The following is a 25212-nucleotide window of genomic DNA, read 5'->3' as shown; positions in this document are numbered from 1 at the left end:
CTTTACATCGGAAAGGATCAGACATCAATTGAATAGACCCCTTAGTGGTGAAAATGTAGCTGTTAGGCTTTGCTGAGACTGCTGCTTACCTGAGCAGCTGCCCCGATTCACAGGAGTAATGATAATTTGCTCCAATGGTTTAGGTTTTTACATTGAAAATTGCTGCAAAATGGGAAACTGCTGCCAATTTGCACTTCTTGATAAAGGCCCATTATGGAGTGGGGTACTAAAAACATTAGAAATAGAAATTAAACTATTAACAAAAAGTGAGCCATTCACCATCATTAAAAAAAAAAAAAAAAAGTCATGTTCTCTTACAAAGCACTAATGAAACGCAATAGTTTCTAGAATGCACTAATTTCTACCATAAACTTTCTAATCATGAACCATCAAAGACTTTACCATTCCAAGATCATGCCAATAAACTAACTAGAGGTGTTTATAGAGATAGAACATGTTCGAGGACAAATAATGTATCCAGCTAGTACCTGTGAATTCTATGTTTTGTGACTTGATTCCATCTAATTTTGGAGTGCACTGTACTTTACTAATTTAAGGATGTCTCCAGATAAACTATGCATTGCCTGTGGCCAATACATAAGTTAGTATACTCACCTCCCCTGTGACGTAGTGAAAAGGAGGCTTCTTCTCACACTTTCAGTGGTTGTATAATAGTAAATGCCTGTTTTTACTAAACTGCTGTACCCATTTGGATCAGACATTTCACACCCAGTGAATGTGGCTCCTAGGTAATATTTCTGTTTACATGGGGTACCGTCAAAGCTGTTACATGACAAAAACTACAGACTGGTAACGCTGAAAAAGGCTTATATTACTGTTGTGTAATCCTCTGAAATCTCAAGGAAGCACTTCCTAGTGTGTCAGCTTAGAGCTTAAATACTGGCTGGAGGCTCAAGATAAACGCTTCTCTAGAATATATACATATATATATATATATATATATATAGAGGTAATTTTCTATGCTAGAACTAACAAATCTGTGGTAATATTGGGAGACATAGTAAAACCTTTAAATCCACATTTTTCATTATACAAATAATGCATTTGTATGGTGCACATTAACATTTACAGTCAGTATAAGTGTTTATTTTAGGTACTTACGAGATTTTTACCATCAATGATGCTAAGGATATACAAACATGCACTGCACTGGTTTGATCAAATTAGGGAAAGAAACCTCTCATTGCATTTACTACACAAATAGTTCAGTTCTCTTTATTTAATGTTACTGTATTATTTATACTCGTGTATCTGTTAGGAGATTAGACAAATTCTTGCAAACAATTACTTAATCCATTTAATTTAATATTCAAAACATTTAAATAAATACATTTAAAAAAAAAAAAACACACACATGGGGATGCACCATAAATGGGCAGATTGTGTTACTACTCAATGGGCAGAAAGCACTAGCAAACATTTAGTTATAAAGGTAATGTTTATGGAAGAGAAGCAATAGAAAAAAAATTTCTAAAGAGGTCTTTGATGGAATGACGTGAATTTAGGGCTAATTGGTCTGCCGTGTCCATTCAATCACAGCCCGCGGTATCGGCCATTACACACTTGGCGATAATGATGATCGATATGAACGAGATCGTTCAAAAGTGAACTATAAATCGTTCAAATTTGTCAGTGTGTATGCATCAATGATGAACGATGCGCGGCCCCGCGATCATTCGTTTATCTCACCTCGTTTATACATGCAAGTCAATTTGGACGATATAGATGCATGTACTCTCATATCGTCCAAACTGCCCACCAATATCGTCTAGTGTGTAGGTAAAAAACCTTGGGGAAAAGAATAGGCAATCAATAATCTTGTTGGTCGATAAAATCGCTAACATCGCCCAGTATGTAGGGCACTTAAGATTGCAGGCTGCATATAACGCAGATTTCTGATAGAGCCTGAGGGAAGCTTGTATAGAAATTTGTGGTAAGAACTCGTATCGCAGGTGCCACAAACCATTTAACCTATAGCTCTGGGTACTTTTCCCGGAAGTTTAGAGGTTAACGCATTAAGGGGAGGTTTACTGCGCAAGCAATTGAATAGCCTTGGACATAAAAGCCAGAGGTTACCACCCTTTTCCCCACGTGGTAAATTACTGCAGCTAAGTGAATACAGCCCTAGACACCATATTGTATTAAAAAAATGTAAAAAGGACCATACACACTAGGCGATTCCCTCAAGGAGCAATATCGCCTCGTTTTTCCCCTCCCGGGCCGCATACACACTGTGTGATATCGCACAGTGACATCATGCCGCGGTCGGCCTGAACATACAGCATCTAAAGATACAGTCAGACTGAGCTGCATGTACAGACGACAGAGGGGGTAGTTAACTACCTCCCGGGAGCGCGCATTGGTTGTCAGCAGCATACACACTGGGCGATATTGTAAACTAGAGGGTAAAAATGAGCAATATCGCTTACAAAATTGCCTAGTTTGTACGAGCCTTATGGGCCCTACACACTGGCCGATAAGATATGAATGATCTTGTTAATTAATGAACGAGATATCATTCATATCTTTCAGTGTGTGACTGCGCTCGTTCATCGTTGGTGCCGGCTCGTTTATTCCTGCAAGCCAACATGGACAATATCGTCCATATTAGCATGCAGGGCTATGGGGCCGGGTGATAGGGGGAGTGAAGAAACTTCACTCCCCCTGTCACCCCCCCCACCCCAATCCCACCACCGGGTCGGCCGTCAGGCACCTTGGCCAGCAATCGGGCAGTGTGTAGGGCCCAATAAATGTAAACAATGTCCCTACTTCATGTCTCAACACTTGCAGGATTTAGTAGATGGTGGCTACAGCTTCCATTCATGCAGTGACTGGGATGGGATGGGGTAAAAGGGAATTTACTTGCACCGAACAAACTAGCAGAGGGGGAACGGGTGAAGTGGTGCTGGGGGAGGGGGATACATTTTTGCATATTAATATATTAATTAGAATTCCAGTAGCCAATTATATATACATATTGTTTAGTACAAGTTCAAATATTATATATTTTGTCAGCATGCTTAAGCTAATAATTTGTATCCTCTCATTTCTATCTCTCTGAATAAAAGAAAATACTCATAGGCCCACAAGTAAAAAGTGAAAGGAAGATAGTAAGAAGTTTTAATTTGGTATCGAATGCTTTAACTTAACCTCATCAAATGGCCCCTTTTGGTAAAGACTTTTACAGCTTTAAATGATAGGCCAAAACATGCAACCCTAACTGAAAGGAAAATCCGGCTTAAAGTCAACCATAAATAAACACATTTTAGCAAAAATGTTCTGTATTAAAACTAGTGATGAGCGAGGTTCGGTTTTACTCGGTTTTACTCGGTTTTACAAATCCAAAACACGTGACATCCGAGAGCCAATAAGATGCTGTTTTGAGAACCGAGTAAAACCGAGTAAAACCGAATCCGCTCATCACTAATTAAAACAGGTACCTACATACAGTATGCATAATTCCCATCCTCACAATTACAGCACAGATGATGCAGGCATACTGTTACTGCACATAAAGCATATATATATATATATATATATATATATATATGCTTTATGTGCAGTAACAGTATATATATATATATATATATATATATATATACATACATATACACATATACACACACACACACAGTGTATTAGATTTACATAGGTCAATATTTCTGAAAATGCCAACATTTATTGTTCATAAGCTATAAACAGGATGTCCACTTGATTGACCCTATATAAAAAGTCAAAATAGCAATATACAGCAAAAATAAAAAATCAACGTAGCATAAGATTGATATTAAAGTGCAGCAACTTAAAAATTCAGACACGTCAGTGTGTGTAGAAAGATGGAAACACACAGTGTGTGCTAGAGCATGAATGTATCTCAGCTAACTCAAATCTTCGTATGTATTTATAAAATGCACATAAGGAAAACATGCAGGTGATACACATTCGAATATCCTGTGCAATCTTAGAATCATCCTTCTGAGAATAAGGACGTGACCGTCTGTACTTAAAATAGAACATGCAGGGTGTCCTCTAGCAATGAACTTTGAGCTATCCATGGTACTGACAAGATTAACTGTCACAGATCTCATCAGACAGAAACTGACTTCATATTGTGTGCACTAAATAAAAATGTACAACACAAAATGATATTAAAATCTAGCTACTTACCTTAAAGAGTGTTTTATATTTTTCTTCATTCTCATTCACAGTGTATACTGGCTTTATCAAGGAATAAGTGCTACTAGGCCTAATCCCATTTTCCAGAGGACAGACTGGCATTTCCTGCTTATCTGTTGGCACGGAAACGCATTTAATACCTTTAAGCTTAGTCCTAGACAATTTGGAAACTGAAACATCCAAGCTTGCAGTAACAGCAGAGAGGTCTCCTATCTGCTTGTCAACCAAGATGAAATTCTTCTGGACTGTCTGCTCCATTGGAGAATCTTTATGAGGAAGCATCGTTGCTTTTAACTCCACATCAATGAACTGCTCCATTGGAAAATCACCGTTTGGCACCTGCACCTTAGGATGTTCTCCATCCATCAGAGATTCTGACGGCACCTCACAAGATGAGTACATCAGAAGCGGAACCACGCGGCTAGACAGTTCCTTAGCAGTAGTGTCGTCACACTCCTGGCTTTGGACAGCACCAGCCAATAATGGGTTGTGCAAGAAACTGCATCTTGCTACTGCTTCTAAAACCCATGCCTCCTCTGAACTCTCACTGGCTCCCTGCATAATGTTCTGCTGTCCATCAGTACTCATACAGAACATCATGCAGTTGGAATGTCATTGACAAATATCCATGCAGAAAAATATAAAAATTACAGATTAGAAAGATCCTTAAGTTAGCAATTCTTTAACGAGAAGAGTCCTCATTTTGGTGCAGCATGTAAACGTTGCATATTCATGAGCAAAATGATTTCTTGCATGTCACGATTCGCTCGGGCAGAAAATATAAAATGCAGGGTTCCCCTGCAGAACATACCTCCGGCATAAGCTGTTCACATTCCTACAAGGGAAGGTAAATAGCCAGCATCTTGATTCTATGGCTTTAGATTCATGGCTTTCTTCATTTTGTAAGCACTGCCTTTATGATTAGTTCATCTGTAGGCTCCACTGGTGATCACGGACAATCTGTATTAAGCAGAGAGAGAGCTCTGCTTAAAGTTAACTGCTTTCTACCTCTGCTAGCTTTTCAAGTCATCAATATTAATAGAGGAGTTAAACCTACCAGATTTGTATAGCAAGCACTGGGCAACCAATGAAAAGAGAGAGACAGATGGTTGCCATGGAAACTGTGCTGGAATGGAGTGTTTTCTGCCTAATGATGAAAGGTTAGGGTGCTGCTACAGACATGTCTTAAATGAACCTGAACCAGCATTGTCCCCAGACAACAGTAAACAATGTCTTAAGAAAAGATTCTGTGTAAAACCACATACAGTCCAGTAGGAGAATAAACATCAAGCACAGCATGTACATCATATCTATTCACTAGACACAGGAGCAGAAGGCAGCTTCAAGAAGGAACATTTCAACAGCCTAGCTTATTTATTCCATGTTAAATTCAAAAGCCTTAGAACTTTCAATCATAACAAAAGGAGTATATAGTCTTTAACCTACCGGCTAAATACTTGCAGAGAGCAGATAGAACCATATTACACATGTAAGCATAAAATATGTGCTGCATAAAGTAACTCAGCATGTATGTCAGATACATTTAAACTGCAAATTCACTCACTATTAAAATACACATAAGGTATGAGGTAAACGTTAAAAAATATAATGCATGTCTATAATGTAAAATATACACATCTTTCTCAAATCACAGAATACAAACTGATTGTCATCTTTATTGTACATTTTTCTTACTGCCAGACAATCTAGTGTGCACTGCTAACACTGTACAGTGGTATAGTGGTGCTGTTATTTTATGAGCAAATACTGATTACACACACACACGGATATTTTAGACATGTAATGTGTATTTGTAGTAATATATGTCTCAATCTAAGGGCTTGATTCTGATGTAGGAGTAAAGCAAAAAAGAACAAGTAACTTTACACCTTGGCAAAACTTTGTGCCACATAACAAGTAGAATGAGCCATAACACGTAACAGGCTGACCTGATCCAACATATACTTGGTGGATGAAATTCTGTATCCACCGCACAATTGTTTGCTCGGAGGCTGACCATGCCCTACTGTGGGAGGATTTCAATTAGCTGCGGGACTTACCCCAGGCTTTTACTTCCTCCGTCAAGTGTACTGTGGCAGGCCCCACATATAACGTGTGGTAAGGCATAGAATTCAAGTGAAGTGCCAGGAGCTATACAATTCTGGCGTGCAGTGAGTACCAAGAGAGAACATAATGTGGATTTCAGTTTTTACCCACCTAAGGTGCAGGCATTAATCAACGTTAGGGGATTACAGCGGGCAGTAATTAAAAACAATGACATGATCTTAACCCAGGAGCTAAAAAAATACAGTTACTGAATCCCCCCCCCCTCTGAGAGCCATTGAAGACAAATAGATCATCTGTCTAGCACAAATCTGCAGTATACCAATGAGGTTTACCACATCCAGCAAATGAGGTTCACCCCTCCCCCAGACAACTTTGGCCATTTGGGCTGAAAGGGGGGTTTTGTCTGTATGATCTTTGTGGAATTTCAGGGAGGAAAACAGAAAGACAGAGCCCTAAGTTCCAAAACCCTCTAGCTATTGCCAGGTGAAACACAGTCGCAGTGAAAAATAAAGAGGAAAATAAATCAGACTGAAAATGAAACATACCCTGTAAGGAGGTCTGGGCCTCTGGAATCAAAACAAGCTGTCCTTGAAAAAACACTTGACAGAACCGATACTTGAACCTGCAAAGACCACAGGAGTAACTTGCTCTTGGAAACAAAAAAGTCTTGCTAAACGGAAAGAATGTAGGGAATGCTTTCCACTCAAACCAGGAAACCGAGACCTACCAGACCTGGCGGAAGCTGGTTTCTTTGCTTTTAGTGTTGTCTGGAAATCCCTTTCGCTTTGAAGATGTAGTCTTCAACGGCCTCCCTAATTAAAAACAGACAATGTAATGTGGGATGTCTGAAGGGTCTATGAGCTTAAGATCGGGACACAATGTTAGGCAACACAGGAGTCCCCCCCCCCCCCCATTTGCCAAGGAGGTCAGAGTACCAAGATTGGAATTTTTGGTGAATCTAGGCGGACCCAAGCTCTTGCTTCACCCATTTAGAGCCCTTGAGGGGGAAAAAAATCCCAGGGAATCACTATAGTTTCATCAAGCTTTGCATATCAACCTCGTAATAGCACTTTTTAGTTGTGCCAGGACGCCATCATGTCAACATCCAAAAAAACGCACCTGTCAACCAGCAGTTGGAAGACCTCCAGATGGAAGGACTACATCCATGGGGGAAAATCCTGCATATTGCAGTAGTTAAGATCCCAGTTGTCTGCTGATCGCCGCGATGGCAGGGAGAAGATGCTCTGGCCATCTTATAGTAAGGTTGTCTCCCTCATAGCCAGGGCATTCTTGGTGCCTTCCTGGTGATTTCAATATAGCTTTCTGACTGGATATTCACTGGAAATCAGTACCTGAATCTAACCACTGGTCAGGGGCAGAAAAACAACTAACCTGGAGTACATTTTTTGTTAAGAGATGACTCTTCCAGAGTCTACAGGAATTGAAATAAGAATAACCATTCCTAAGCATATTATGTGGTCACTAAGACAATATGTTGTATAGGGACAAATGGTGAGGAAACATGTTCCATTTCAAGAAAAAGGACCTCTGAAAATCTCTGAAATGCGGATATTGAACTACCTTGAAAGTGGCAACCATCTTGCTTAGGAGTGTCACACAGAGGTGAACCAGCACTAATCACATCTTCAGCACAGACCAAACCTTGGCATGCGGTGATAAAATTATTTTGTGAGAGAAAAAACAGGAGATTTATGGTAGACTTACCATTGTTAAATCTCTTTCTGCGAGGTACACTGGATTCCACAGGGAATAACATCAGGGTGTAGTGTTGGATCTTGATCCAAGGCACCAACAGGCAAAAACGTTGACTGTTCACAGGATGCACTGCACCGCCTCCTCTATGGGCCCCACATCCAGGCACTGAGAGCTCAGTTATGTTAACCAGTCCAATGCAGTAGCAGGTAAGAGACGGTAGAGGTTAGTCACATAGAACCACATTCTCACAACAGAAGGGACTAGCAGCTAAAGCCATACAAACCCAAACAAGCTAAGTGCATCAGGGTGGGCGTCCTGTGGAATCCAGTGTACATTGCAGAAAGAGATTTAACAATAGTAAGTCTACAATAAATCTCCTTTTCTGCAGCGGGGTACTCTGGTATATCACAGGGAATAACATCGGGGATGTCCTAAAGCAGGTCCTCATGGAAGGGGACGCACTGCAGCGTGTGCAGGAAACATCCTGGGAGGCGGAAGTATCAAAGGCATAGAACCTGATGAACATGTTCACTGAGGACCATGCAGCCGCCTTGCACAATTGTTCTGCATTCGCGCCACAGCGGGCCGCCCAAGAAGGTCCAACAGACTGAGTAGAATGGGCTTTGATAGCAGCAGGAGCTGGGAGTCAAGCCTGCGCATAGGCTTGTGCAATCACCATTCTAATCCATCTGGCCAAGATTTGCTTATTCTGAGGCCAGCCACGTTTGTGAAAGCCAAAAAGTACAAAAAGGGAATCTGACCTCCTAATAGAGGCAGTCCTTTCCACATAAATATGCAGATCACGTACCACATCCAAAGTTCTACGGAGGACAAACCAGAAGAGATGAAGGCCGGCACCACAATCTCCTGGTTAAGGTGAAAAGATGATACGACCTTAGGCAAATAACCTGGGCGAGTTCGAAGAACTGCCCGGTCACAGTGAAAAATCAGAAAGGGTGGACGACAATACAAAGCGCCCAAGTCCGACACCCTCCTAAGCAGAGGAAATAGCCAACAGAAATACGGACCTTAAGCGTAAGGCATTTAAGGTCCACAGACTCAAAAGATTCAAATGGAGATCCCATGAAGCCACAGGAGGGACATAGGGAGGCTGAATCCATAAAACACTGAGTGAAAGTGTGATCAGGAAGAGACGCAATTTTTCTCTGTAACCACACCGACAAGGCAGATATATGGACCTTGAGGGAGGCCAGACAACGGCCCAAGTCTAGGCCTTGTTGTAGAAAAGTCAAAAGCCTGGAAGTTCTGAAAGTATATGCATCATAATTCTTAGCAGCACACCAGGTGAAGTAAGAATTCTTGACCCTATAATAAATCCGAGCCGAACCTGGTTTACGGGCTATCAACATAGTTTGAATGACCGCCTCAGAGAATCATTTTGCTCTCAGGAGTGATGCTTCAAGAGCCACGCCGTCAAAGCCAGTCTGGCCAGATCCAGGTAGACACAAGGGCTCTGAATGAGGAGGTCTAGGCGTTGAGGAAGTAGAAGAGGATGCTCTATCGAGAGACCCTGCAGGTCTGGGAACCAATGCAGTCTGGGCCACGCTGGAGCGACTAGAAGTAGTATTCCTCTTTTTTGCTTGAGCTTCCATATTAACTTAGGCAGGAGTGACACTGGAGGGAACACGTATGGCAGCCGAAAGTTCTATGGAATTGCCAGTGCGTCCATGAACGCTGCTTGAGGATCCCTTGTCCTTGTTCCGAAGACCGGAACCTTGTGATTGTGTCGAGAGGCCATCAGGTCAACATTTGGTAGGCCCCACTTGTCCACTAGGAGTTGAAAGACTTCTGGATGAAGACTCCACTCTTCGGCGTGCATGTCCTGACGACTGCGGAAGTCCGCTTCCCAGTTGAGGACTCCCGGAATGAACCCTGCCGATATTGCTGGCAGACGGCATTCCGCCCATTGGAGGATTTTTGACACTTCCATCATTGCCATGCGGCTTTGAGTGCCGCCTTGATGACTTATGTACGCCACTGTGGTGGTGTTGTCTGATTGTACTTGAACAGGTCTGTTCTGTCAACGGATTAAACACTGCCCGCAGTTCCAGAATGTTTATTGGGAGGTGAGATCCCTCCTTGGTCCATCGACACTGGAGTGTTGCTCCAACACCGCGCCCCAACCCCACAGACTGGCGTCCGTTGTCAGTAGGACCCAGTTGGAGATCCAGGAGGGACAGCCCCTGCTTAACTGTCAGACCTGTCGCCACCAGCTCAGTGACCGATGTTACTCCGGATTTAAGGAAATCATTCGAGACCTGATCCGATGGGGCAATCCATCCTACCTGGCTAGGATTAACCGCTGCAGAGGGCAGGAATTAAATTAACCGTACTCTACCATGTCGAAAGCCGACACCATGAGGCCTAGGTACTTGCATCGCCGAGTGTATCGACACTCTCGGGCGAGATAGGAAGAATCTGATCTTGTCCTTAAGTTTCAGTACCTTCTCCGGAGACAAAGTATTTGGCTATGGGAGTCCAGCAGCGCCCCCAAGTGCACCATGCTCCGAGCAGGGACCAGCGAGGACTTCTTCCAATAGATGAGCCACCTGTGGGCTTGTAGGAATTGGACTGACATCTCCAGTTGACTGGAAAGGACATCTTGGTACTTCGCCAGAATCAGCAAGTCGTCCAGATACAGCAGGATCCTGATTCCCAGACGACGGAGGAAAGCCGTCATCATGGCCATGACCTTGGTGAAAATCTGAGGTGTTGTGGCCAGTCCAAATGGCAGAGCCTGGAACTGAATTGAATGTTGCCAATAGCAAACCGCAGATATTGCTGATGCGAAAACGAGATTTATGGTAAGAACTTACCGTTGTTAAATTTCTTTCTGCGGATTAACATCGGGGTGCAGAGTAGGATCTTGATCCGAGGCACCAACAGGCTCAAAGCTTTTGACTGTTCCCAAGATGCAAAGCGCTGCCTCCTCTATAACCCCGCCTCCATGCACAGGGAGCTCAGCTTCGTTAACCGGCCCAATGCAGTAGCAGGTAACAGAGACGACAATCGCTCGTAGCCAATTACACCACACACTCACCGCAGGAGAGGGTGCCAGCGGCTATGCCAATACCAACCCAAAGAAGCTAAGTGCATCAGGGTGGGCGCCTTGTGGAGCCCAGTGTACCTTGCAGAAAGATTTAACAGTAAGTTCTTACCATAAATCTCGTTTTCTGCTGTGGGGTACACTGGGCTCCAAAAGGATTACATCAGGGATGTCCTAAAGCAGTTCCTTATGGGAGGGGCACTGTAGCGGGCACAAGAACCCGGCGTCCAAAGGAAGCATCCTGGGAAATGGCGGTATGGAAGGAATAGAACCTTATAAACATGTTCCCTACGGACCACGTTGCCACCTTGCACAATTGTTCAAGGGTTGCCCCACGGTGGGCCGCCCAAGAAGGTCCAACTGACCGAGTAGAATGGGCTGTAATGGTAGCAGGAACCGGACGACCAGCCTGTACGTACATCACGAAAAGAGAATCGGATTTCCTAAAAGAGGATGTTCTCTTCACATTGATACGGAGAGCCTGTACTACATCCAAAGACCGCTCTTTGGTAGACAACGCGGGAGAATATAAGGCCGGAACCACAATCTCCTGGTTAAGGTGGAAGGAAGATACCACCTTGGCTAAATAACCAGGCCATGTTTTAAGAACCGCACGGTCACGGTGAAAAATCAAATAGGGAGACATAGGACAAGGCACCCAAGTCCGAGACCCTTCTAGCTGAAGCAATAGCCAGCAAGAACAACACCTTAAGGGAAAGCCACTTAAGGTCAGCAGAGGTAAGAGGCTCAAACGGAGACTCTTGTAAGGCCTCCAAAACCAGCGACAGATCCCACCAAGGGGCCACCGGTGGCACATAAGGAGGCTGAATCCACAACACACCCCGAGTGAATGTATGGACATCAAGCAGGGTAGCAATTTTTCTCTGAAACCAAACCAACAAGGCAGAGATGTGAACCTTGAGGGAGGCCAGACGCAAGCCTAAATCTAGGACCTGTTGTAGAAAGGCCAATAGTTTGGCCGTATAAACTTGAAAACGTCATGATTGTGAGATGCACACCAAGTAAAGTACGCATTCCAGACCCTATGGTATATCCGAGCAGAAGCTGGCTTACGGGCCTTCAACATAGTCTGAACGACCGCCTCAGAAAAACCTTTGGCCCTCAGGACGGAAGCCTCAAGGGTCATGCCGTCAAAGCCAGACGGGCCAAATCCTGGTAAAAACAAGGGCCCTGAATGAGTAGGTCTGGTCGTTGTGGAAGTAGAAGAGGGCGATCCCACGAGAGACCCAGGAGATCAGAGAACCAGTGCTGTCTGGGCCACGCTGGAGCAACCAGAAGCAGGTTTCCTCCTTCTTGCTTGAACTTCCGCATTACTCTGGGCAGGAGTGACACCGGAGGGAACACATACGGTAGCTGAAAGTTCCATGGAATTGCCAGAGCGTCAACGAACGCAGCTTGAGGATCCCTTGTTCTTGCTCTGAAGACCGGAACCTTGTGATTGTGTCGAGACGCAATTAGATCCACATCTGGCAGACCCCATATGTCCACGAGAAGTTGAAACACCTCCAGGTTGAGGCTTCACTCTCCGGTGTGTATGTCCCGACGACTGAGATGGTCCGCTTCCCAGTTCAGGACGCCCGGAATGAACACTGCGGATATGGCCGGCAGATGGCGTTCCGCCCACTGACGAATCCGTGATACTTCCATCATTGCCATGCGGCTTCGAGTGCCGCCCTGATGATTTATGCATGCCACCGTGGTGGCGTTGTCCGACTACACTTGGACAGGTCTGTTCTGTATGAAATGCTGGGACATTGTCAACACGTTGAACACTGCCCGCAGTTCCAGAATACTGACCAGGAGTAGAGACTCCTCCTTGGTCCACTGACCCTGAAGAGAATGTTGTTCCAACACCGCGCCCCAACCTCTCATACTGGCATCCGTTGTCAGAAGAACCCAGTCGGATATCCAGAAGGGACGGCCCCTGGTCAATTGTTGGTCCTGAAGCCACCAGCTCAGTGACAGGCGGACCTCCGGAGACAAAGAGATCATGTGAAATCTGATCCGGTGAGGCAAGCCATCCCACTTGGTCAGAAGTAGCTTATGCAGAGGGCGAGAGTGGAAATAAGCATACTTCACCATGTCGAAAGCCGACACCATGAGACCCAGCACTTGCATTGCCGAATGTATCGACACTTGTGGACGCGATAGGAAGCATCGAATCCTGTCCCGAAGCTTCAGGACTTTCTCCTGAGACAGGAACTACCACTGGTTGTGAGTGTCCAATTATATTCCCAGATGTAACATGCTCCGAGCAGGAACCAGGAAGGATTTCTTCCAGTTGATCAGCCACCTGTGGGCTGTCATGCACTGGACCGTCAGATCGAGATGACACAGGAGAAGTTCTGGGGAATTTGCCAGGATCAACAAATCGTCCAAGTACGGTAGGATCCTGACCCCTCTACGGCGGAGTGCAGCCGTCATGACTGCCATAACTTTGGTGAAAATTTGCGGAGCCGTTGTCAAACCAAAGGGTAACGCCCGAAATTGGTAATGAAGGTTGCCCACCACAAACCGCAGGCACTGCTGATGAGATACCGCAATAGGAATATGTAGGTAGGCATCCTGTATGTCCAGGGAGACCATATAGTCCCCAGGCTCCATGGGCAGAATAATAGAGCGCAGCGTTTCCATACGGAACTTGGAGATCCGCACATGCTTGTTCAAGGACTTCAGATTGAGAATGGGCCGCAAAGACCCGTTCGGTTTCGGGACTAGAAACAGCGGTGAATAGAACCTGGTGCCCCCCTGAGTCAGAGGCACCTGTACCACCACTCCTGTGATCAGGAGGGAATGTACCACCGAGTGCAAGGCGTTTACCCTTGCCGGATCCAGAGGCACATCTGTCAGGCAAAATCGATGAGGGGGACGAATTTTGAAGGGTATGGCGTAACTGAAGTGGTCTTCAACCGTTCCTGGGCAAAACCTAGAAGTCAGCCCCCCACCCTGGGATCCCCCAGAGGGAGGCCCGCCCCGTCATGCGGCAGGCTTGTCAGTTTTGGATGCTGGCTGACGGGTGGCCAAGGCACGCTTCGGTCTGGGCATGGCAGGTCTGGAAGCACGAGCTTGCTTTGGGTACAAAATTTCCCCCACAAAGTTGAGAAGGAAGCCGTTCTGAGGAAGCCGCCGACTGGATCTGAAGGTGAGGAAACGCGTAAACCAGTATCTATACGTTACTAGCCGGTTTTTGGAGGTTTTTATGCGACATGCCGATTGAATTACATCCAACAATAGCGGAATGTTAAATTAACATCATCGGTGAGTTATCACTACCCTTTACCATCTCTCATCAGTTAAAAATAAAAGGACTTATTTAACCTCTGGATATGTCCGCAATTAAAGGAACAGCTACCAGCGGCCGGGAGGATTATATATAATATTATGATCGGGCTTATGTTCAGGTGAAACAAATTACCAACAAACAAATTATCAGCATTTGGACACTTCAAAACTCCTACAAAGGACACCTATATTGCAGTTCTTTTTGTACATACTAAATGTGTTTATTTTAATAGTGGGGCATATTTTATTCTGTCTACCGGCCGGTAATTTAAATTTATTTTATATGTATTTAATAAATATTAATTGTCTATATTGATATATGTTGCATCTTAATTATCAAATTTATAATATTTCAATACCAGCGCCTCTACCTTCTCCACTTTGTGGGGAAAATTTTGTTTCTAGTTTCACCAATTGTGGGCAGAGCATACCCACTTGAGAGGTGGCAGGTATTTAAATATTATCAGCTGGCGCTGGGTAATCTCTCTCTCACTATATATATATATATACACACACACACACACACACACACACACACACACACACACACACACACTGGAGGATGAAAGGGGCGAGGGAAAGTACTTTTAGCCTTCTGTGCAGAAGGAGCCGTACTAGGTAGGCAAGCTGTTTTAGCAGTAGCCAGATCAGCCACAATCTTATTGAGGTCTTCCCCAAAGAGAATGTCTCCCTTGAAAGGAAGCACGTCCAGGGTTTTCTTGGAATCCACATCCACCGACCAGGATCTCAACCAAAGGATACGTCTGGCCAAGACGGACGCAGTAGCAGCCTTGGCCACAAGCACTCCGGCATCGGAGGCCGCCTCCTTACGGTACAGAGAAGCCGTGGCAATATACGAAAGACATTGTAGAGCATGCTCAGAAGCATCAGAGGGCAGCTCCGCCTCGAGTTCCTGAGCCCATGCCTCAACAGCTTCAGCAGCCCAAGTCGCTGCAATAGTTGGCCTTTGCACAGCCCCCGTTAGGGAATAAATAGCTTTAAAACATCCCTCCACATGGCGATCCGTCGGTTCCTTCAGAGAGGTGACGGTAGTAACTGGCAGAGCAGAGGAAACAACCATACGCGCCACATGAGAATCTACAGGCGGAGGGGTTGCCCAATGTTTACATACCTCCGCAGAGAGAGGATAGCGAGCCAACAGTCTCTTATTCGGTGTAAATTTTGTCCCAGGATTTTCCCAGGATTCCTGACGTATGTCAACCAGGTGTTTAGAATAGGGTAAAACTTGTTTAACCATCTTCTTACATTTAAACCTATCCAGTTTCTTGGAGACAGTCTCAGGATCAGAATCATCAGACACTTGAAGAATGAGCCGTATCGCCTCAATCAAATCCAGGACATCCACCAATGACTTCTCTTCCCCATTCGACACATCAGCATCAGTGTCTGTGGGGTCAGTATATGCACCGTCCTCATCAGAGGACGTGTCTCGAATAGCAGTGTATTGAGAGGAGGTAATGGCCCGTTTAGAAGACAACTTAGTCTTATGCGGGCGAGAGTGAAACTTAGATTTAGTCATAGATCGGTTCAAATGCTGTAACCGAGTGGAAAGCTGATCCGCCCATGGCAGGTTCACAGCAGGGACCATAAACTGTGGTAGTGGCACAGGTGGTCCCACAGGGGGCATTAATTTCCCTCAGGTATAGCAATATAGGAATAGCCCAATGAGTGAAATACCCAGCAATAAGGCAACCACACAGCAGCTACATGCACACACACGTATATAGTCACAAGTGTTCCATGCAGAAATTACGTATCAAACTGCAAGGGACTAGCAATACAAAGTAATACTCAGTATCGCTATATGACAATAGATAACAATGCACAGTAAACACTGGATGTATATCACAGGGTGTTTGTAACACACAACCCTGAATGTATGCACTCATTCTTAACTAACACTGTCCCAGTGACAGGTAGAATATTCAGGTGTCCTGTAGGAAGCACAGCACTGGCAGTCAGGTAGTTCCACAGAGGAGGATTTGCCCTAGCAGTCCCAGGATCAGCAAGGCTCTGTTTGTAATGGCTGCTGACCGGGAGTGAGGGAGAGGGAAGCAGCTCCAGGGCGGGAACATTGCTGAAATGGCACCCTGGGGCTGGGGGAAGGGTCCTCAGATCCGACCTGCTCCCCCTGCTGGCATCCCCACCGGTTGTGCGGGCAGTGTAAAAACGGAGGGTATTATTATTATATCCCCCTGACCTGTGCCCATAAGTCAACCCTGGTGACTAGTGGAGCGGCTGCCCAGTATTCAGTGTCCACGCCAGTGCGAGCGGCCCGCCTCCTACGGCCGCCCTTGTCTGCGGCCCCACGATCCGGGAGACGGCGGCGTGTGTGTGACTCACTGTTGGAAGAAGCCGGCGCCTCCGCTGCAGTGACCCGGCAACCAGGGCGCGGGAGCATACAGCGCCGCTGGGGGTGATGGAGCTGCACGCAGGGAAGTCTGTGAGACGTTGCCTGCAGCAGCCCTGTAATCTTCTTACAAGAATTTCTTCTTCTTCTGTAAAAATTAAGCCCTGAATAGGCTTCTTAAGGCAGCCTCCTGTTAAGTGCCTGCATACTGCATGGCACCAACTACCAAACTGAGCTCCCTTTGCATGGAGGCGGAGTTATAGAGGAGGTGGTGCTGTGCATCTTGGAAACAGTCAAAAGCTTTGAGCCTGCTGGTGCCTCATATCAAGAACCTACTCTACACCCCGATGTTAATCCTCGTGGAGCCCAGTGTACTCCGCAGCAGAAATGGCAATAGGTATGTGCAGGTAAGCATCCTGTATGTCCAAGGATACCATATAGTCCTCGGGTTCCATGACCAGCACAATAGAGCGCAGGGTTTCCATATGGAAATTGGACACTCTCACAAACTTGTTCAATGATTTGAGGTTGAGGATAGGCAGGAAAGACCCATTTGGTTTCGGAACTAGAAACAGGGTCGAATAGTAGCCCCTGCCTCTCTGGGACAGAGGTACCGGCACTACCACTCCTGTTTCCAGGAGGGATTATACAACCAGGTGTAGAGCTTGCGCTTTCAACGGATCCGAGGGGATAACCGTTAAAAAGAACTGACGAGGGGGACGGCTCTTGAAAGAGATTGCGTACCCATGAGATACGCACCCAGGCGTCTGAAGTGGTTTTTAACTAGGCCTTGGCGAACTGTCTACCTTAAAAGGAAGCACCTCCAAGGTCTTTTTAGATTCCAAGTCCACTTTCCAGGACCTCAACCACAGAATCCGGCAAGCCAGGATAGATGTAGTAGATGCCTTGGCCGCCATGACCCCTGCATCAGAAGCCGCCTCCTGAATATAGTGAGAGGCTGTGATAATATACGGCAGATATTGTCTGGCAGTGTCAGAAAATCCTGAGGCAGCTCATCCTCAATTGCCTGAACCCATGCTTCAATCCCTTTTGCCACCCAAGAGGCAGCCATAGTGGGTCTATGTACAGCACCGGTAAGAGTGTAAATAGACTTCAGGCATCCCTCCACATGCTTATCTGTCGGTTCCTTCAGTGAGGTGACAGTGGTGACAGGCAGAGTAGATGACACCACAAGACGAGCGACATGAGAGTCCACCTGCGATGTCACATAGATTGTAAGCTTGCGAGCAGAGCCTTCCTACCTCTATGTCTGTCTGTTTTTACCCAGTTTTGTTCTATTACTGTTGTTCTAATTGTACAGCACAACGGAATATGCTGCGCTATATAAGAAACTTTTAATAAATAAATGACCAGGATTCCTGACGTATGTCAATTATGTCAGAATGTGGTAAACCTACTTTAGCAACCTTCTGACGTTTAAACTTATCAGGTTTCTGAGACGTAGCAGGGGGCTCAATATCATATAAATATAAACATATAAACAATAAAACTGCACTGGACTAGTAAATTACATATAGCTATGTATGTATACAGATAATGCACAGTAAACACTGGATGTATATCACAGAATACTTGTACTAAATATTCAGATAGCAGTACACTTGTTCTTAACTAACACTGTCTAAAATTACATGTAGAATACTTACGTGTCGGTAAATGCACAGCGCTGATTATACAGACGGATTTACAGAGGAGACCGTGCCCAGCAGTCCCGGAGATCAGCCCAGCTATGTAATGGCGCCAAAATGTCTGTCAGGGAGTGAGTGAGAGAGAACTGCAGCTCCAAGGCGGGAGCACCACCAGGTACTGTGGAGCCTTTTATAAACGAAATTTTATAAATCCGACCTGTGCTCCTTGCCCTGGTGGATATAGTGGGGTCCCTGTGTGACAGTGTCCACGCCAGTGGCGTGGTCCGTCTCCTGGGAGCGTGACCGCAGCGGGTCCCACCTGGGGGACCCTCTTACCTCCTCCCTTTAGTGCAGCCACGCGAGCCTGGAGAACAGCAGCGGTGGTGTGCCTGAAAACCGGTGCATCTCCACTGCAACTTGGCCGCGGGAGTATGCAGCACCACTGAAGGACGTGATGGAGTCGCAGCACAGCATGACAAAGACATAGAAAGTGCTACCGCCCTTTAAGTCTTCTAAAAAGCTCTTTTCAGGGCTGCCTAGCACAGCCCCACCTGCTAGTGACCTGCACTGCAGGCACCAACTTACAAACTGAGCTCCAGTGCCTGGAGGCGGGGCTATAGAGGAAGCAGTGCAGTGCATCCAGGGAACAGTCAAAGTTTTAACCTGTTGGTGCCTCGGATCAAGATCCTACTCTACACCCCAATGTTATTCCCTGTAGAATACCAGTGTACCCCGCTGCAGAAACATCTATTGCAGATTGGTGTTTAAGAGCATTGCTAGGAATAACATCCTCCCAAACAGAACCAGGTTGTTTAGGGAAAGTTGATGATCCCTCTGTTTGATCCCAGCAGCCTCTGCATCAGTCTCACATGGGCCATAAGCATATCCAGTAAAGTGCTTTAATCAGACGATTGTCTAAGTATGGGATATAGGTTGAAAGGCAGGGCACAAAACTGAAAATGCAAAGTCTGCACAGCAACGTGTCCTATCCAAATGGGTATATAAAAGTAGGCATCCTTGATTTTATGCTAAAAACCCCTGACCTCACTGAACTTCTCCACTCGAAGGTGAACATACAGGAAAAGTGATTTCTGGGATTTTGGGAAGGAATGGCCACACCTTAAGAAAGTAAATAGGATTTTGAATACCTACCGGTAAATCCTTTTCTATGAGTCGTAGGATGTTGGGCCGCTCAAAGAACCATGGGGTATAGACGGGATCCGCAGGAGACATGGGCACTTCAAGACTTTCAAAGGGGCGTGACCTGGCTCCTCCCTCTATATCCCCCACCAGACTCAGTTTGGAACTGGGCCCGGCGAGACGGACATTTTTCGAGAAAAGGATTTAACAACTAAGGTGAGCACAACACCAGCTCACGCCATAAGCATGCCGTACAACATGGCAGATAACTGAACACATGTCAACGGACATGAACAAGATTCAGCAAGAAGCTGAAAAAAACCATAACACCAACTGTGTTTAACCAGAACTACACTGCAGATACAATACGCACTGGGACGGGCGCCCAACATCCTCTACGGACTCATAGAAAAGGATTTACCGTTAGGTATTCAAAATCCTATTTCTATTTCGTCCTAGAGGATGTTGGGCCGCTCAAAGAACCATGGGGATTATACCAAAGCTCTAAAAACGGGCGGGAGAGTGCGGATGACTCTGCAGCACCGATAGACCAAAACTAAGGTCTTCATCGGCCAAGGTATCAAACTTGTAAAACTTATCAAACGTGTTTGACCCCGACCAAGTAGCAGCTCGGCAAAGTTGCAATGCCGAGACACCCCGGGTAGCCGCCCAGGAGGAGCCCACCTTCCTAGTGGAATGGGCATTCACCGATTTCGGTAACGGCAAGCCTGCCTTGGAATGAGCCTGCTGAATTACTTGACAAATCCAGCGGGCAATGGTCTGCTTGGAAGCAGGACATCCAATCTTATTGGGAGCGTATAAAATAAACAGACTGTTTTCCGCAATGGAGCCGTTCTGGCTACATAGATTTTCAAAGCTCTGACCACATCCAGAGACTTATCCTCAGCCAAAGCGCCAGTAGCCACTGGCGCCACAATAGGTTGGTTAATATGAAAAGAGGAAACCACCTTTGGCAGAAATTGTTGCCGAGTTCTTAACTCAGCACGATCTTCATGGAAGATCAAATAAGGGCTCTTGTGAGACAAGGCCGCCAACTCTGACAATGTCAATAAAATGACAACCTTCCAAGTGAGGAATTTCAACTCCACTTTACGTAAAGGTTCAAACAAATGTGACTGAAGGAACGACAACACCACGTTAAGGTCCCAAGGTGCCACAGGGGGCACAAAAGGAGGTTGGATATGCAACACCCCTTTCACAAAGGTCTGCACCTCAGGAAGTGATGCCAATTGTTTCTGAAAGAAAATGGACAAAGCAGAAATCTGCACTTTAATGGAGCCCAATTTAAGGCCCGCATCCACACCATTTTGTAGAAAATGGAGAAAACGTCCAAGGTCAAATTTCTCCACAGGAGCTTTCTTGGACTCGCACCAGGAAATATATTTCCTCCAAATACGGTGATAGTGCTTCGACGTCACACCCTTCCTGGCAAGGATAAGAGTAGGTATGACTTCACTGGGAATACCCTTTTGGGCTAAAATCTGGCATTCAACCGCCATGCCGTCAAACGTAGCCGCTGTAAGTCTTTATAGACGAACGGCCCCTGCCGCAGCAGGTCCTCGCGCAGAGGAAGAGGCCAGGGATCGTCGACCAGTAACGTCAGAAGATCCGGGTACCAAGTTCTCCTTGGCCAGTCCGGGACCACAAGAATCGCCGGTATGCTTGTTCTTTTTAGAATCCTCAGCACCTTTGGGATGAGAGGAACCGGAGGGAACACATACACTGAGGGGAACACCCAGGGTGTTGTCAGTGCATCCACCGCGTCCGCCTGAGGGTTCCTGGACCAGGAACAATACCTCGGAAGTTTCTTGTTGAGGCGAGACGCCATCATGTCTATATGGGGAACCCCCCATCGATTTGTTAGCAGCGTGAAGACCTCCTGATGGAGGCTCCACTCTCCTGGATTCAGGTCGTGTCTGCTGAGGAAGTCTGCTTCCCAGTTGTCCACTCCCGGAATGAATATTGCCGACAGAGCGCTTGTATGCCTCTCCGCCCAGCGAAGAATCTTTGCAGCTTCCGCCATTGCCGCTCTGTTTCTTGTGCCGCCTTGGCGGTTTATGTAAGCTACTGCCGTGACAGTGTCCGATTGGATCAGAACCGGCAGGTTTCTAAGAAGATGTTCCGCTTGTAGAAGGCCGTTGTAAATGGCCCTCAGTTCCAGAACGTTGATGTGAAGATGAGTTTCTGGACTTGACCATCTTCCCTGGAAGGTCACCCCCAGAGTGACTGCCCCCCAACCTCGGAGACTTGCATCCGTGGTCACTAAGATCCAGTCCTGGATCCCGAACCGACGTCCTGCAAGGAGGTGAGAGCTGTTGAGCCACCACAGGAGGGAGATCCTGGTGTTGGGAGATAGAATTATCTTCCGGTGCATATGCAGGTGGGATCCGGACCACTTGTCCAACAGATCCCACTGAAACACTCTGGCATGGAATCTCCCGAATTGGAGGGCCTCGTATGCCGCCACCATCTTTCCCAGCAATTGAATGCATTGATGAATGGAAACAGTTTTCGGTTTCAATAAGAGTTTTACCAAACTCTGAATTTCCAGAGCTTTCTCCACAGGGAGAAAAACCTTCAGCTGGACCGTGTCCAGAATCATGCCCAAAAACGCCAATCGGGTTGTCGGGATTAACTGTGATTTTGGCAAGTTCAGGAGCCAGCCGTGCTGTTGCAGAACTGACATGGACAGTGCAATGTCCTGTAACAACTTGTCTTTGGACTTCGCCTTTATCAGGAGATCGTCCAAGTACGGGATAATTGTAACCCCCTGCCTGCGCAGGAGAACCATCATTTCTAACATTACTTTGGTAAAAATCCTCGGAGCCGTGGACAGACCAAACGGCAACGTCTGAAATTGGTAGTGCGTATCCTGGATAGCAAACCTCAGGAAACTTTGGCGAGGAGGATAAATGGGGACATGAAGGTAAGCGTCCTTAATATCCAAGGAAACCATGAATTCTCCTTCCTCCAGACTGGAGATCACCGCTCTGAGAGACTCCATCTTGAATTTGAATTTCTCTAGGAATAAATTGAGAGATTTCAGGTTGAGAATAGGTCTCACCGAGCCGTCCGGCTTCGGCACCACGAACAGGCTTGAATAAAAGCCCTGCCCCTGCTGATCTAGGGGTACCGGGACCACAACCTGATTTAGACACAATTTTTGTACTGCACCGCAGATTAGTTCCCTTTCCTGCAGTGAAGCTGGCAAGGCTGATCTGAAAAACCGGCGAGGGGGCACGTCTTGAAACTCCAGTGTGTACCCCTGGGATACAATCTTCAACACCCAAGGGTCTAGACCCGAGCGAACCCAGACCTGACTGAAAAGCCTGAGACGTGCCCCCACCGGAGCGGGTCCCTGTAAGGGGGACCCGGCGTCATGCGGTGGGTTTAGCTGGAGCCGGGGAGGACCTCTGCTCCTGGACACCCGAGGAGGCGGGTGCTCTTTTTCCTCTACCTCTACCAGCCAGAAAGAAGTTGCCTCGGCCCCTTCTATACTTGTTGGGCCGAAAGGAATGCATTTGATAATTTGGCTGTTTCTTTTGCTGCGTAGGAACAGAGGGCAAGAAGGTAGATTTACCCGCGGTAGCCGCTGATACTAAATCAGTAAGCCCCTCACCAAAAAGTTCTCCTCCCTTAAAGGGAAGGGATTCCATATTCCTTTTGGAATCAGCGTCAGCATTCCACTGATGACTCCAAAGCGCACGTCTAGCCGCAATGGACATAGCATTCGCCTTAGCACTAAGGAGTCCAGCGTCACGTACAGCCTCTTTCAAGTATGCAGCTGCATCTCTAATATAACCCAGCGTCACCTGGATGGAATCTCTATCTAGATTCTCCCAATCATATGACAAAGTGTCTGCCCACTTTTCAATAGCACTACTGACCCACGCGGACGCAATAAGAGGCCTGAGCAACGTCCCTGTAGTAGTGAAAATAGCCTTTAGGGTAGCGCCTCCTGCTTACGGTCCGCCGGCTCCTTAAGGGCTGTCGACTGAGCAGCAGGGAGGGCTACCTGTTTAGACAAACGCACCAGGGCCTTGTCTACAGTGGGGGGATTCTCCCACGGGTCCCTATCCGACTCGGGAAAAGGGTATGCCACGTTGATTCTTTTAGAAATCTGAAACCTTTTTATCAGGGTTATTTCTAATGCTATCAAAGAAAGCGTTCAGTTCAAAACAAGGAGGAAAAGTAACCGAGCGCTTTTTTTCCTTGTAAATCAGGACCCTGGTTTCTGGTGTAATAGGGTCCTCATTAATATTCAAGATATCTGTAACAGCTACAATCATATACTGAATACTCTTACCCAATCTTGGATCTAATCTGGAATCAGCATAATCGACATCGGCATCAGAGTCCGTGTCGGTACCTGTGTCAACTAATTGGTCAAAACTACGTTTGTGTGACCCTGCAGGGTCTTGCAACTGTAATAAAGCGTCCTCTACTGTTCTCTTCCACACCTGGGATTGAGACGCAGACTCAAACTTTTGATTTAATGATGTGACACTAGCATACAAAGCATTCAAAGTAGTTAACCAATCTGCAGTCGGCGGTGCCGACAGGGCCACTCCCAAAACATTTGGTGTCCCCAACAAATTGTCCCCCGGAGAGGAATAATCAGCCTCCGACATGTCGACACCTGAGACAGCACACACACCAAGCAGTGAGGGAACACAAAGGGAAATAGCCAGCTCACACCCCAGCGCCAAATAAGCAGTTCTGGAGGAGGAAATGGCGCCAGTGAGCAGTGAGGAAGAAGCTCCGCCCCCAACATGGCGCGCTTCTTCCCGCTTTTATTATTTCATTATATGCCGGCGGGGGTTAGCGGGCAGTGCAAGGGCACTGTAGGATTATGCCAGCCTTATATATGAGGTAATATATGCTCCCCAGGGCGTCCGCCCCCCCCCCAGCGCCCTGCACCCAGCCGTGTGTACTCAGCGGGAGCCTGGCGCGCACTGTGCATAGCCGTTGTGCGGTACCTCTACAATGCCGTCTTGAAAGATGAAGAGAAGTCTTCTTTCTTCTTATACTCACCTGTCTTCTGACTTGAAGAGGGGGGACAGCAAGCTGTGGGAGGGAGCATCCAGGAGAGCCCGGCGTTCGTCTCCCCTTAGGAGCTGAAAGCATCCCGTCAGCAGCAGCAGAGCCCTGGAACTCATCAGAAGTGGGTCTAGACTGCTTTCCCCTCTTGCCCACGAAGCAGGGAGTCTGTAGCCAGCAGATCTCCCCAAAATAAAAAACCTAACATTAAGTCTTTCAGAGAAACTCTAGGAGCTCCTCCTAGTTCCCTGTGTCTCGGCCGGGCACATTTCTAAAACGGAGTCTGGTGGGGGATATAGAGGGAGGAGCCAGGTCACGCCCCTTTGAAAGTCTTGAAGTGCCCATGTCTCCTGCGATCCAGTCTATACCCCATGGTTCTTTGAGCGGCCCAACATGCTCTAGGACGAAATAGAAAATATACGTTATGGTAAAAACTTACCGTTTTAACGGTATTTCTCCTAAGTCCACAGGTTCCACAGGATAACAATGGGATATGATGGAGCGACAGCGGATTGGCACCAAACGATCAAAGCTTTCCGGCCTCCCAGGATGCAATGGGCCCGTCCACATATCCCGGCCCCTGGCTCAGGGAAATCAGTTGGATTCCAAAGCAACTAGGCAGGAGCATCATGTAGAGCCCT

General features: G+C 46.5%; 1 protein-coding gene across 15 annotated transcripts in view; it reads right to left on the bottom strand.

Annotated features, from left to right (window-relative positions):
• TSPOAP1 (TSPO associated protein 1) overlaps window positions 1-25212 on the bottom strand; it is a 941658-nt gene that overhangs the window by 660601 nt on the left and 255845 nt on the right. The window contains exon 2 of one of the 15 annotated variants that reach the window (XM_063956215.1): window positions 4189-5157. The exons of the other annotated variants lie outside the window; for them this stretch is intronic. Within the exon in view, the coding sequence (XP_063812285.1) occupies window positions 4189-4797 (609 nt within the window). The 5' untranslated portion in view covers window positions 4798-5157. The remainder of the gene's footprint in view (window positions 1-4188; window positions 5158-25212) is intronic. 15 annotated transcript variants of the gene reach the window in all.

This window comes from Pseudophryne corroboree, chromosome 2 (genome assembly GCF_028390025.1).
Source record: "Pseudophryne corroboree isolate aPseCor3 chromosome 2, aPseCor3.hap2, whole genome shotgun sequence".
In the NCBI taxonomy this organism is placed as follows: domain Eukaryota; kingdom Metazoa; phylum Chordata; class Amphibia; order Anura; family Myobatrachidae; genus Pseudophryne; species Pseudophryne corroboree.
Note: the sequence above shows the minus strand (reverse complement) of the source record. Positions and strands in the feature narration are given on the sequence as shown.